Source organism: Pipistrellus hanaki, assembly GCF_964339955.1.
Source record: "Pipistrellus hanaki genome assembly, chromosome: 15".
Taxonomy (NCBI): Eukaryota; Metazoa; Chordata; class Mammalia; order Chiroptera; family Vespertilionidae; genus Pipistrellus; species Pipistrellus hanaki.
This window is the reverse complement of record NC_140517.1, coordinates 18,399,373-18,414,811: the sequence shown is the minus strand read 5'-3', so window position 1 is coordinate 18,414,811 and position 15,439 is coordinate 18,399,373. Positions and strand designations below refer to the sequence as shown.

Genomic DNA, 15,439 nt, shown 5'->3' with positions numbered 1-15,439 from the left:
ACATTGCTAATTGTTCCTGGAACTCTATCCACCAACCTTCAGAATGTTTCTCCACTCTATAGTCCAGGCAGCTTTCATGGAGACAGAAAAGTTGGCCTAAGAGTAAAGACGCACTTCTCAATCTTGCTTAAAGATTAATTGTTTGTTTAAGAATGCCTAACAGGCAAAATAGACCTAGAGCATTAGTGAATCTTGTTGGTTGTGAACTTTGGTTGATTGGCTAAACAATAAAGTCAAGGTCATGAGAATCATCTTGGGCCAGCCAGATAATCCCTTAATCCACTCCTCCCTTCCTGCTGTGTCCCTCATCCAAGTGCTCATTGTCTTGCTAACTCATCTTGATTTCCCCTCATTAAATTTCATCTGTTCCTTTCAATAAAGCTTCTTCTCTGTAGCTTTCTGATTGGGGTACTCAGGGAAGATGATATTATTTAGCCCCATGTCCTAGAAACTCAAATTCTGACGCTGATTTGTGTGAGCCATGGTTGTCTTTATTCAGCCCTTTGGGAAGCAACCTCAGACTGAATGCCCTATCAAGATCAGCTGTCTGCCCAAATTGCTACCCCATGTGAGGGAATTGGGAGAACAGGTTCAAGTCCACTTCCAGTGCCTCGTTGAACAAACTTGACCTTGTCATAACTCCCCTATAGTTGCTAAGGATGTAGGATCTAAGCAATTTGTTGAGTTCTGGTTACAACTTCACTACTTCCTGTCCTGTGACTTATAGGACAGATAACATATCTCTCTCCTTCAGTTTTATTCTTCTATGAAATGGAATTGTTCCAGAGCCTAATTCCCAGAGTTGTTCTAGAGATTAATAATTATTTAAAATTAGGGCAGTGTTGTACCGAGATTCCGTGAGATTCCATGACCCCCAAAGACCAGCAGGGAGCCAAGTCCGATGCAATTAACAAGAGAGCTTCTTCCATGTTAACATGGGCTCTGTCCTACACATGGCGGATGAGAGGGCAAATTTCGCCAAGCCCCGGGGTTTTACACCAGTGGTGATGTCACTGCTTTGGCTGACCCTGATTGGTTGGGTGAGGGCTAGGGTCCAGTTACACAAAATGGAGGATAACTCCGCCTTGCCCCATAGTGGAGACAGGGTTCTAGTCAGGAGTTCACCTCACCCTGCCCTGCTCTCTCAGACAATACCTGGAATATGATGAGAATATGCGACCATTGATGTCTACTAATTTTGTTATCAGTGGAGAGAGGTCCATGTTCCCACCTGTTGCTTGTGGGAGTGGACTTCTCATGATATCCCCCAAAAAAGAATTTTCTGAGATTCACATGGGAGGATGAGATGTTGTAAAAAGCTTTCTTTCTGTGGAATCAAACCCTGAAGTTTCCAAGGTCCAATTTCCCTTCATTCCCCCAAGAAAGAAGTGTAGCTATGGCTTCAATAGGGCTAGAATCAAAGCCAGTATCCAGAGCTTCCATTCCATGTCTGCACAGTCCAATACAACATTAGGCTAGTTGAGTGTGTGTTCCCAGCTTCAGACCATCAGTCTGTTGTATGTGGGGTTCACAGGACCACATAGCTTGGAGAAAACATGGGTGAATGCAAGGAAGCAGGAGCAAGAAAGCCTCACAAGCCAAGAACCAAGAGTCACAATAAAAGTAAACTCCTTTGGCCGAAACCGGTTTGGCTCAGTGGATAGAGCATTGGCCTGCGGACTGAAAGGTCCCAGGTTCAATTCTGGTCAAGGGCATGTACCTTGGTTGTGGGCACATCCTCAGTAGGGGGTGTGCAAGAGGCAGCTGATCGATGACTCTCTCTCATCAATGTTTCTAACTCTCTATCCCTCTCTCTTCCTCTCTGTAAAAAATCAATAAAATACATTAAAAAAAAAAAAGTAAACTCCTTTGTTTGGCGGGTTATGTATCCCCCGATTTTTGTGGGTTTACAGTGGCCCATTCTGGCCAATAATCTTTGTTCCTAGGTTTGAATGACAGGCACCTTCCCTAGTCACCCCAACTTCACTGGGTGTGTATCTATCTCCCATTTGTGGATACCCTTCCCCCAATAATCTGTGAGGAATGGGTTGATGGTTCCCTGAAGAATGTGAAATTGCAGCTTCCTGGTAGTCATGCTTGTAATGTCTGGCCTCCCTTTCACTCCTTTCCTATTATTAACAACTAGCTAATTATAATGGTGTCATTTTCATTATTGTCATCATCTTGTATTAGAGTAGTGAGTTGGCCAGGGTCAACCAAAAACAATTGCAGGTATAATTTTCTTTTTAAAGTGCCCCTCTTCCCCACAGACATTTCCTCTTTATTGTCAGGTAAAATACTTTCCTAGTTTATGTAAATCATGAGTATAACCTGAATTGTGTCAAATTTGATAAAACCAACATAGTTTGAATAACTATAATCAATATCCAGATACATCCAGATTGATCAGAATTCAGGCTTTATTATTGTACAATTGAAAGATCCAAAACATTATTCCAAGCACATGTAGTTAAACTTTGCAGAGAATGATAATACAAAATAAATTCAATATTTAAAGAAAAAATGATATTTGAAGAATAGAGTATACTTAAAATTGTTTGCTTTTGAAGTACAGAATATACTTAAAATGGTTTGCTTTTAAAAATTCATTTCCCATAAGCCTAAACATTGTAATTTCATAGTAAGCAATGAAGTTATTTTACACACTCTAGTTAAATAATTTAATAGGAATAGCATTTGGCAGAATAGAAAATTTCACAGAGATGTGACTCCAAAATAGTTTTATTTAAATCTAACTTTTAACTTCCAAAGATAGATTGCCCCTTATAGACTTAAATATCTGATCATTGAAATATTATGAATGTAAAAAGGGGAACAAATATATATATATATATATATATATATATATATATATATATATACACATTTATATATATACCAATAGATATAGATTATCCATCTTCAATTTCATAAAGGACAATAGGATGCTAAAGCAATGAAAAATCAGACATTTTTTCTTTTTCCATCTTTTCATAGTCTGATGCTCTCGTTCTGCCTTAAGGTTAGCCATTCAAATTGGAAGTGGTAATGTAATGCTGGAAGGGGAAAATGACCAAATATGCTGCCTTATCATTTCCTTGCAGATCTTGATTGGGAATTAAAAAGAAAAAGTGTATGGGGAAGGGGTCTTGAAGAAAAAAATGAATGAGAATCTGAGACATTCATGTTCTGATATGGTAGACAAGATACAAGTTCTACCAGGCAATGTAGCAACTCCAAGAAGAGGGAATGGGCTAACAAGGCACTAAGGCCAAAAAATGGAACAAATTGAGCATCAGACTGAAAAGTTTTCGGATTATATAGCACCTAGAATCTCTGATTTAGAGAATTCTCGTTAACAAAATACATACTAATCTTTCAAAAGAAGCTTGCTTTTCTGGCTATTGTATTTTTAATACAGACCTCGTCTATACAAGTGAGAGGGACTAGGAAAGAAAGAAGGATTTGAAGCCCATTTTGCAGAAGCCACTTCAACAGTGTGTACATTGCTGGATCATTATTTTCTGATCCCTCATGTCCCATGGAGTGAAAAATCACAATGAAACATGGTAGCAAAATTGGCTAATTCTTTTATTCTTATGGACAATTTAACTTATTCTTAAGAACCTTCGGCCTATAAATCATGCTTGGAAGATGCATTTGAGAAGGATCTATTAAGGGATGATAAACTCACATATGTACCTCTTGCTGCTCCGACAAACCTCATCACTCCATTTGCCCTGAGCTGACTGAGAGAACAGGGCACAGTTTTCCCGCTTGCCACCATTAGGCTGTGCTCGATCCCAGTTGAGGAAGGAGATGCCAATTCCATTGACATCAACGAACTTGCCTTCCATGACCAGGTCATTGATGCCTAGCCAAAAGTCATTGACACCCGGCAGGCTCCTTTTACCATAGTCTCGAAGGGCATTGATTTCATCTGAGCTTCTGGGGATTACCAGGGTCCCTCCCTTGGAAATACAGTCTTCATTGGCTTCATGGAAGTGCTTCGAGCCTTCTGAAGCAAGGTAGCATTTCTTGTGAAATTTTGTGCCTCGGAGACAGACTGTAAAGATGTGAGATTTGATATATTAAAATGCTTGTTGAGTTTAAGACATCCAGAACCAGACCTGGCAAGTACCAGTATATGTTTGTGGAATTAATATGTGATGGTAATGCTGAATTAACATTTATTTACTGGAGATTTTGCATGTGTTGGACATTGTATATACACTTAACAAAAAGATAAATTTTGATCTTTTCCAAGCACTTTACTCATGTAATAATCACAACAGTCCCATGAAGTAGGATTTTATTACTCCCATTTGTACATATAGGACATTAAGGCTTAGAAAAAGCTGTGATTCGCAACAACTTAGCATGTAAAAATATAACTTAGCATGAGATTACAACTGTGCACACCCAGGTCTGTCCCTCTCTTAAAATATGGCCTTTACCCTCATGCTGCTTTGATATACACATGGTTGTTAGTTATTATAGCTCCACTTTGTGCTAAATTTCTTTGGGACTTTTGAAACTGGAATGATATTTCATAATTATTAAAAACAGGAACAAAGGCCAGAGTTTGTATAGAGAGTAACAATGTTTTTCTTATGCAGATAACTCATCCCTGCTATATATATTGTTTAGATTGCCCAGGATAAATCAAACATTAAATATAGATTAGGCAAAAAGCATGGGTGAATCAGGCTCTAACATTTACTAGCTTTGTAAAGCTTGGGCAAATTATTTATTTTCTCTGTGCCTCAGTTTTCTCATCTGTAAAATGAGGATAATCACTATAGCAGGTATCTCATAAATTGTTAGAGATTAATGTGCTAATGTAGGTGAAGCATTAATAAAACTTTTCTTCTGCATGCACATTTGACTTTCTTTTAACTTTCTAATTCTGTTTCCCTGGAAACCTGATAATGGGGATATATCACCAGTGTTGCTAGGCAACATTGCTTAGGGTAAAAAATGACCTTGAATTGGTAACATGTATGGTCTGGAAGTAATAAGCACTTGATTGAAAGCTATAAGTTCAGTCTTCTCTGAAGGCTGTAACTCCTAAAATTGTGCAGGTCTCTTGTGGGACCCTCAAAGCTCTATTTTGAGTTACTATGTGAGTATTGTTCTCTGTGGTATGTGCTTTGCAAGCCTAGGCTGTTCCTAAACCACCCAGTGTGACTCTCATTTCCTCACCCCTGGAGCTCTGCTCCAGAAAGTAAGGAACACCAAATGTTGCCCCCTATTGGCAAACTGTGGTTCTAACCAATGTCCTTCCATTTGCATTTGATGTACATGGCCTGAGTCCTGTGGCCATTAGTTTAATTGAATCTCAGCAGATCTCCCAATGAGCACTTAGTAAACAGCCAATGAATACTAATTACTCAAGGTAGTTAATACTCACTTCACTTCTGTTTCATTGATTATAAGATAAGACTTATGAACAGACTTTTAAAATCTTTTATTGAAATGCCTATTTTTATTTCTATACTACCCATATATAAAAGAAGGGAGTGGAAAATCAAACTGATTTCCCGAAACAGTCATCTCCTCAGCTTTTGGATCCTTTCTCCAAAACACATCTGGCTTGTCAGTGTCTCTTTTAAAAATATGTCACCTAATTGCTGGGAAATCGCAATTTCCCCCCTATCTCCTTTGAGACAGGCATCGATGAGATGGGGTCTTACCTGTCTGCAGAGCCTGTATTTCCTTCAGGGCATTGACTTCTCTCCAGAGCTTTTCAACTTGAGTCTTTAGGTCTCCATCCTTTTCTGGGATATTTTAGGGTGGGGTGGTAAGGGAGAAATAAAAAAAAGCATATGATTAAAATAATATGAAAATAAAACAAAATAAACTAAAGCTTTGAAATCCAAAACCTAAGGCATGGGTAGTTTTGATGAAATTGCACTCAGTGTACATGAAAAATAAAGCATGAAAATAAGTTGGCCAGGAAGATTCATAGGTTTTGGTTGAGATAATAATACCAATAATACTAGAAGTTTCCTCTGTGCAATAGGGCTCCCATCTATCTCTCTAGCCCTTTCCCATGCGACCCTTACTTCACCAGTCTTCAGATTCCTTGGCTCTCAGATGCATCCTACAGCAGGCTATCTCATCCTGGGATCCTTTCCTTTGGGTTCCTTATGCCTGGAAACTTTTACTCATCTTTTTATTGAGTGTAAACATTTCTTCTTCTGAGAAAACTTTTCTAATTATCCTCTCTATTTTAGCATCCCTCTGGCTAATCTTTTTCTTTGAACCTTTATTTTTCTTCAAAGCACTTTTTCCAATCTATAATTACTTTACTTAATTTTATTTGCCTTATTATCCAGAGTATTCCTTGGCACATAATAGGTACACATAATGTTTGTTGAATGAATCAGCAAGATTTCAGGACTGATGGGGACAGTCTTGGAGATTGACAGCTTGTGAGCTCTTCAAAGGCAAGAATTGTAATAAATCATACTAAACTAAAAAGTATTAAAAGCCACCATACTTTATGTGCTAAGAGCTTCGTTATTTCAATATACCTGTGAGATAGACACCATTACTATGCCCAAGAAATAGAGGCATAGACAGTTGAATTGACCTGCATAAGATTACCCAGCTGGTAAGGTACAGAGTTGGGATTTGATACTCACTAACTCCCTTTCTTCTCATCCCTCCCATTTACTTCTGCACAGTGATTGCCTTCACCTGCTTGGTCCCTAACATGTGGTCTCGGTCAGAGAAGATGCTCAAAGCTTGGCAGGGACTGTCCTCAGATGCCTCCTTGTGGAGATGCCATATAGAGAATCTATTCTCTGTCCTGGGTTTTTCAAATCAGTCCCAAATCCAGACACACTGATCTCTAGCCCCTTAAACATATGCTTTGCAAGCCAGGTATTCCACACTTGGGTTAGGAAAATGCCTTGGGTTAGGAAAATGCGGTATGCAGAGGTGGCTCCCAGCTCTGTTTCACTTCATACTGCTCATTAGTTCCCAAAACATCCACTAGCTCAGCTCAGAAATATAATAAATAGCCTAAGCATTTCCTCAATGGGCCCATTCAGTCCAGTTTAAATATGTTCAGAGAACAAAACCATTGGCTGTTAGGGGCCAGGCTTGTAAAGACCTGAAGACTTGTTTTCAAGTTACAAATTGTCAACTCTGTACATGTTATCTCCCATCCCTCTCACCTTCCTGCTCCATTTTTTTTTTTTTAAATAACTGACCTCTACAGAGAAGCTGTAAACATTGTAATTAACATAAAGATGTAAGAATTAATATTAGGCCCCTGGGAGATCATTATGGAAGTCATTATCCAGATGGCTTGGCTTCTGCTTTTTTTTGTGACAAATATGAATGTTTTGTCTACAATGAAGACAGGGATCAACTATTTCACTGTAAAAGTTATATTTTATTCATTACTGTAGCACATAATTTTTTGAAATATATATAGTAAGTATCAAAAAATTTTTGTTTGGAATAAATCACTCAATTGCAATTTTGAGTTTTTTAAAAAGACTCCTTTTCACTTTATTATTAGTGTTCTTCAAAATAGGTACAATGTGGAAATGATGCAAAAATAATTCCCAGAAGAAATGACCACTAAACATATGAAAAATAGCTCAGCTTCATTAACAGTCTAATAAATGCAAATTTTAAAAGGTTTTGTTCTTTTGGTTAGGTTGGCAGGATTTAAACTGATGGTGTGATGTTGGACTGTCAAGGTATGTGGAGAAGGGGCAATAATGTACACTGAAGACAGGATCATAGATTGATGCTGTCATTTTGGGAGCCAATTGGAAAGTGTGATTAGCCTGAAATTTTGCTTCTAGAAATGTACCCTAACATCCTTTCATAGGGATCAATATACTTACAGACAGTCCCTGATAGGATGTTTTAATTTATGATTTTTATTTTACAATGATGTGAAAACCATATGCTTTCAGTAGAAACTGTACTTCAAATTTTAAATTTTGATCTTTTCCTGGGCGAGCCTTATGTGCTACCATTGTCTCTTGTGATGCTGGGAAGAGCCAGATATTTAATACTGTGCTGCCAGCGAGGTTTTTTTTTTTTTTTTATGTGTTCTGAGCACATTTAAGGTCGTTTAAGTTACAATATTTGGTAGACTGGGTGTAGTAAATGCATTTTCAACTTACAGTATTTTATTTTTTATAAAAAATACATTTTTTAAATTGATTTCAAAGAGGAAGGGAGAGGGAGAGATAGATACGTCAACGGTGAGAGACAATCACTGATCTGCTGCCTCCTGTACACCCCTACTGGGGATTGAGCCCACAACCCAGTCATGTGCCCTGACCAGGAATCACACTGTGATCACCTGGTTCATAGGTTGATGCTCACCCATTGAGCAACACTGGCCAGGTGATATTTTTAATTTATGATGGGTTTATCAGAATGTTACTTCATCACAAGTCAGCAAGTATCTTTATGTGTGTACAAAGCAGTTTACTGAGGCACTGAATCAGAGATAGATTGAAAACAACACAAAAGTTCACCAAGAGAACAGTAAATAAATCATGACCCTTCTACACAGAGTGATGTTATGTGGCTGTTAAAATGACTGAGGTAAGCTATTTATCTGAGTGTTAATAGATGAAATTAAGAAGTTTGCCTGCCAGACACTTTGCATAGCCAATTCTTATTTTGTTAAAAATATCAATTTTTAATTGTGCATTCAAAAAACTGGGAATATTACCTCGCAACAGTTAATAGTGGCTAATTCTGTGGAGAGGATTGGGAGAGAGAAATAGCTTTCACTTTGATTTCATAAAGTGTTATTTACAGGTACTTAAAATAGTTTAAGGGTGTGAGAGGTTGGGGAGCAAACTATTCTGCAAGCCTAGGCTTACTACTTCACCTACTGTAGCATTTGCTTATTGGGCCCTGATGGCAAAATTAGCAAGAACTGCTTTCAGAGGATGATATTTAAGATGTGTACTCAGTCAGTAAAAAAAAAAAAAAAAAAAAAAAAAAGTGTGTGTTTGTGGGGATTGAAGAAGGAGCTCTCTATGACCTGAACTGCAATTACTCCAGAAAAACCACACACGCACACACACATACACTCCCATCTCTTTCTCTCTCTCTCTCTCTCCCCTCCTCTCTCACAGACTCACACCCCTTCTCACATCCCTATTGGGTGGTGACCACTTTGCACTCCCTCCCACTGGTGAGGAAATTCTGGCAACAAAACTGTGCCACATCACTCAGTACCTTCTCTTGCCTCCTTCCCCTGCCCTCACCTTCAGCAATATACTGAATAAACTGTACCTACACATGGGAAATATTTCAGTCTTTCATTAAATAAGGTACCAGGGCAATATAATATTTTATAAGGAAAAAAGATTCCACTTAAGAAATCTTGCATCAGAGTTAAATTGTATAAATAAATTCCCCTAGAAAAGTACACTTTATAATAATCAAAACACAACACAACACAAGCCCCCTTTCTGCCCACCAGTCATCTGTGTTGTGTCACATCAAAACCAACCTTGTTGGTATTGTGTGTGTGTGTGTGTGTGTGTGTGTTTTGTTAATAACTAAGTTCAACTGATAAGGAAATAGTATCGTAATATTTACCTTAAAATATCCTGATATGAAAATTACTCAGGATGAGATAAAACATTTCCCTTTTGCTTTGGTTTCAGTATGTTATAAATAAATTATCATCATTTTTGTTCTTTGCAGCATTTACTTTTTATCTCACAACCTAATTCAATCCACCCAAAATTTGAGATTGCTCTTAGATTTAGTTTTGCATTAAAATGTCTTCAAACACTATATGACTTTGCTAGTTAAAATATGTTTAAATCAAAGAGAGGTTCAATTTCTCTATGACAGGAAAAAGCTTAAATATATATTATAGACTGTCCTTCTATAGCAAAATATGAAAATGTGTCTACATAGTAACCAGTGACAAAACAGAAGTCACAATTACCAATAGCTCTATCTTCTACACATTTAATAGGGTCTTAATTATTTCACAGTTACCTTTGAATAATGTCACACAATCTCTGCGAGTGAAACAGTGTACTCTATAATCAATATGTTCTTGATTCCTCATTCATAATACCAGATGTCCACATATCCCGGTGACTCCCTCTAAAGAACATTTTGTATCTCTAACCCACTTGACAAAGGATATACAATATAGAATTTCTTTTTATATTATAGGAGGTTTTTTTTTTATCACTGTAAAAAACAAACAAACAACCAAAAAGCACCCTTATTACATGACTCCTATAATTATCAAACTTTCCAGAGAATTAGAAGCTCATTCAGTCCCATGAAATGCCATTCTCCAGGGACAGTCTCCTGGAGGGATTTGGAAATAAACATTGTCCAGCCCCTCCCCACCCTGAGCAAGCCCAGTATTTTACCTTTCACGCGGCGTTTGCTGTGCTTCCTGGCTTTGAATTTGGACGGGTGGCCGGTGGTCTGGTCCAGGAGTAAGGTGATAACCAGGACGTAAATTACAAGTCCACTCTTTGCCATGGCTCCCGGGCAGGTCTGGTGGCCACTTTGCCAGCTCCTCTGAAGTAGCTAAGGGACAAGCAGACTGCACAGCTACATCTTGCTCTGGAGTGCCAGGGACCAGCTTTATAAAAGAGCTGGGAAGGCTGGCGGCCGTCCTGCTGACGAAATGTTTGAGTGGCTCGGCTGGCCACGGCATGAGGTGGGCCCTTGTTCTCCTTCCTCATGGCAGGCGTTTTCTGTGTTAATGTTGGTGCTACACTTCCTAGTTGACTTGCCTTTTCAGAGTGTGTTAGAGTTAATGGATGGAGAGATGAAGGGTTTTGCCTGTTTTTCCTTTTTTTAAAAAAATTTAAATTCCAGGAAGTTTGAGGGTCTCTGGGGAAACCCCAACATTTAAGTCTTTCATTTGGAGTTCTGGAGTGCACTTAAAAAATGTTCTGGGAAAGTGTTTAATTTCGTTTTCAGGGCAAAAAATGACTCCCTTCTCCCCAAACCTATCCCACAGTGTGTGTGTGTGTGTGTGTGTGTGGGTGTGTGTGTGTATAAGAGAGAGAGAGAGAGAGAGACCACAAAACCACCTGTGTCTATGCCTATTTGTGCGTGTACACAGCCCACATGCAGCTTGGGGATGGTTTGCTTACAGGAAATAATGAAGATGGTTGAAGTGGAGAGTTCATGATAAAATATAAGGCCTCCCTTTATAAGGGTTCTATGAATTTGTCAAGAATTATATCCTTGCCCTGTTTGGGAAGCTCAGTTGATTATAGCATCATCCAGATATGCCAAGGTGGTGTGTTCAGTAAGGATTGAATGAATACATAAATGCATAAATAAGTGAAACAACAAAATTTTTAAAAAATATAGTGTGTTTTTTAATTGATTTCAGAGAGGCAGGGAGAGGGAGAAAGAGATAGAAACATCAATAATGAGAGAGATCATTGATCAACTGCCTCCTGCACACCCCCTACAATCCCTTTCTTGGGATTGAGTTTCCTACTCAACTCAGACATGTGCCCCTGACCAGAAATGAACCTGAGACCCTTGAGTCTGCAGCCAATGCTCTGTCCACTGAGCTAAACGGGTTAGGCTGGAACAACAAGTTGATGTGTTTCTCTCTCTCTTCTTCCCTCTCTCTAAAATAATAAAAAAAAATTTGAAACTTACATTCTTAGAGTGAAAAGAAAATTAAAATAGTGAATTATTTCCATAAGAATTAATGTAAAATATCAACTATAATTACCTATGGGGGATCCCCAACCACCCAATACTTTTTTTCTTGAAACTATCCCAACCACTTAAATAATACTTTCGAGTGAAATATATAAATAATAGAAATATAATGAAAAACTTTAACAGTGGGCTATAAAGACAAGTATTGGGAGCCAGATACACTTTTTAAAAAATATATAATTGATTTTTACAGAGAGGAAGAGAGAGGGACAGGTAGTTAGAAACATCGATGAGAGAGAAACATTGATCAGCTGCCTCCTGCATACCCCCACTGGGGATGTGCCCACAACAGAGGTACATGTCCCTGACTGGAATTGAACCTGGGACCCTTCAGTCCTCAGGTGGACACTCCATCCAGTGAGTCAAACCAGTTAGGGCCCCGATAGACTTTTGTATCAAAAGCAAGGGACTGCCAAACAGATGTGACCAAGCTGGAGTGAGTTAGAACTCAGGGAAATACCTCTATGGGCTGACCCTACCATGCTGTTATCTGGGAAGACAGCAGAACTTGCAGATTCAAGGGGTGATTGATTCCTTCTGAATCTTAGTAAGGAAAATCATAGTCTAATGCACCTTCATTTTTCTCCCTGTTAAAGTCACGTTGTAATCTACCCACATATTTACACCAGAGGAAGGCCACTGATGTGGGAAAATCAGACATAATATAGCAATGTAACCGTGAAATAAAAAAGTAAAGATTTTACTTATAATGCGAAGTCCTTATATTGATATAGGCAATCTATGAATAGGCATTTGAAAGCATTTGAAAATAAGCTGAGCTGGGTTTACATTCTACTCTCATTCATTTATCAGCTGTGTAAATTTGGGCAATCACTGAACCTCTCTGAGTCTTCTCTTATCTCAGTGATGGGGCTAGGAATGCTTACTTTACAGGGCTGTGGGAAAGATTAAATGAGATAATAGGTATAAGCACTTAGCACAATGTCCAGTGCTTAATCTATACTAATAAAAGGGTAATATGCTAATTAGACTGGGAAACCTTCCAGATGTCCTTCCGGACATAGCCATGGTGGCAGGGCTGAGGCAGAGGTGGTTAGGGGCGATCAGGCTGTTGGGGGAGGTGGGGGGTGGAGGGAGGAGAGGGACAGTTGGGGGCCAGCAGGCCAGCATGGAGGGCAGTTGAGGGCAATTGGGCCAGCAGGGGGGTCAGTTAGGGGTGATCAGGCTGGGAGAGGGGCAGTTGGGCGATCAGGCTGGCAGACAGAGTGGTTAGGGGCAATCAGGCAGGCAGGGAGGCAGGCAGGTGAGTGTTTAGGAGCCAGCAGTCCAGGATTGCAAGAGGGATGTCTGACTACCAGTTTAGGCCCGATCCCACAGGGTTCCCAGATTGGAGAGTGTGCAGGCCGGGCTGAGGGACACCCTCCCTCCCCCCATGCACGAATTTTGTGCACCAGGCCACTAGTAATAATAATAATAATAATAATAATAATAATAATAATAATAGCTGTAATATTCTTACCATGAATTATAATAATATGTACCATTTCTGGAATGCCGTCTCTTTTTAGTCTTCACAGCAAGCCTATGGGATAAGTAATCTCTCCATATGACAGCTGATTGAAACTGACCAAGTCTCAGAAAAGTTAAGAGTATTTGGTCAGTGTCACTCAGATCCAAGGGTAGGAGTAGAAATTAAAATCTAGTTTTGATTGGCCCCAGAAGACTGCTTGCTCTTTTGCTGTGAAAAATGTGCTTTGATTTGAATAAGAAAAAGGATTAATGTTTTACAATTGATCATATGATTGATCAAAAATGCTTTTTGCCAGCTTCTCAAATCCTTTGCTCTGAGATTTCAAAGTTACAGAATACTGGTAGAGAACTAATTATTTCTCTTGGACCTTTGATACGTGCTGTGTTCAAACTGAACTTATAAGAACAAGGTATCTTTTTTTCTTTAAAATAAATCTATATTGTTTTTTTGTATTTCTCATTTCTTTTCATCTATATTGTTTTTAAACTCCTTTTCCTTTCTAGGAAAGCCTCTGACACTTTTTTTTGATTTGTTTTCTTTTAGCCAGATTTTAGAGCCCATGCTTTCTTATTAAAAATTAACACACTTTATTTTTTAGAGCAGTTTAGATTTATAGAAAAGTTCATCAGAAAGTAGAGAGGGCTCCCTGATATCTCCTCTCCCTGTCTCCCCCCACTCCCAATTTATCCTATTGTTAACATATTGCATTTGTGTGGACAAAGCCATTTCTTATATTTGATGAATAAATATTATTTTATTATTATGATTAGCTAAAGTCTATAGTTTATTTTAGGTTTCACTCTTTGTGCTGTACACTCTTTTGGTTTTAGGAAATAAATGTGTAATGTCATGTATCCACCATTACAATAGCATACAGAATAGTTTTGCTGAAGCCTGCTCTTAAAATTTTTTTTCAATTACAGTTTATATTCATTATTATTTTGTGTCAGTTTCAAGTGTACAGCATAGTGGTTGGACAATCATATACTTTACAAAGTGTTCCCCTGATATTTCAAGTACCATTTGGCCCCATATGTAGTTATTACAACACTGTTGACTATATTAGTATTTCATAGACTGTACTTTATATCCCCAGGGCTATTTTGTAACTACCAATCTGATTAATCCATTCATCTTTTTCATCTTGGCCCAAACTCCTCATGACTTTTTCTGGTTGTAGAGACCTTTGCCAACTTTGAGTCATATTGAATTATCTCCTTCCACCAACACTGTGTCTTTCCACATGCTTTTTCTCTGTTACTATGCCCCACTTCTTTCCAAACTTATACTCATTGTGTGTGTGGAAGTTAATACTTATGTATATGATTAAATCCCTCTTGTCCTCCAGGTCTGAATTCAAAGGCCACCTTCTCAGACATATCTTCTCTATCTGCATAATCTCGGAAGGTCCTATTTTGTCTTCTTCATCAAAGTATACGGATTCATTTGTAGCCCTCATCATAATTTGGGACTCATTTACAAATGTATGTGCTTAATTGATTTCCTTCTCTCTGGATGGGCTCTAAGTTCTGGAGGGCCAGGGCTGTGTCAGGTTAGCTCAATTCTGCATATAGCACAGCACTAAGCACATAGTATTTGCTCAATAAATATTTACTAATATGTGGCAGGACAGTTTTGCTTTTGCTTTCCTTTCTCCCCACCTCTGAGGCTCCAGCAATAAGGTACTTGACCAAGGAAATAGCAACTCAACTCATGGAAGAGTAAAGAGACCAAGACTCACTTGGCATAGTAACATTTGGAGTCATGCTAAAAAACCATCACTTTTAGCATTGGGGAAGTTCTGATGGTTTTATAGGTGCTTGGCCCTGAATCTAGACAGGGATGGGAACTTTCCTTTAACTTCTCTTCCTCCTGTGGAGATCCCAAGTTCAGTTCTTACTCCTTCAGGGGAAAAAACAATGGAAACCAAATGGCTACAGGACTGGCTAAAAGAGGAGGAGGAAGAGGTGGGGATCAGGTATAGAGCTGGATCTGAGAACATTTTCAAGGTAAGGAATTTTTGTCTTTGCCCCAAATGCCAGTGACATCAGACAGGGCCTCCCCATCAGATATGGCCCTGTGATTGAGCCCCCCACCCCCAAAACTTCAACCGGAAAAGCAAGAATTGGAATGATCTTTTAAAAAAATCACATCAAGAGCTATGCACACATCAGTGATAATGGGGATGGGTGTCCTTTCCCCACCTTGTCCTTAGGGAAGGCA

At 38.8% G+C, this 15,439-nt stretch overlaps 1 protein-coding gene across 1 annotated transcript; it reads right to left on the bottom strand.

Moving 5' to 3' along the window:
* Positions 1 to 2,976: 2,976 nt before the first annotated feature.
* On the bottom strand, positions 2,977 to 10,573 carry CLEC3A (C-type lectin domain family 3 member A). Its single transcript, XM_084861372.1, has 3 exons — positions 10,398 to 10,573; positions 5,697 to 5,780; positions 2,977 to 4,066 (listed from the first exon to the last, which is right to left on the bottom strand). The coding sequence occupies exons 1-3, from the start codon at positions 10,510 to 10,512 to the stop codon at positions 3,675 to 3,677; spliced, it is 591 nt and encodes a 196-aa protein (XP_084717498.1). The 5' UTR covers positions 10,513 to 10,573; the 3' UTR covers positions 2,977 to 3,674.
* Between the last annotated feature and the right edge of the window lie 4,866 nt (positions 10,574 to 15,439).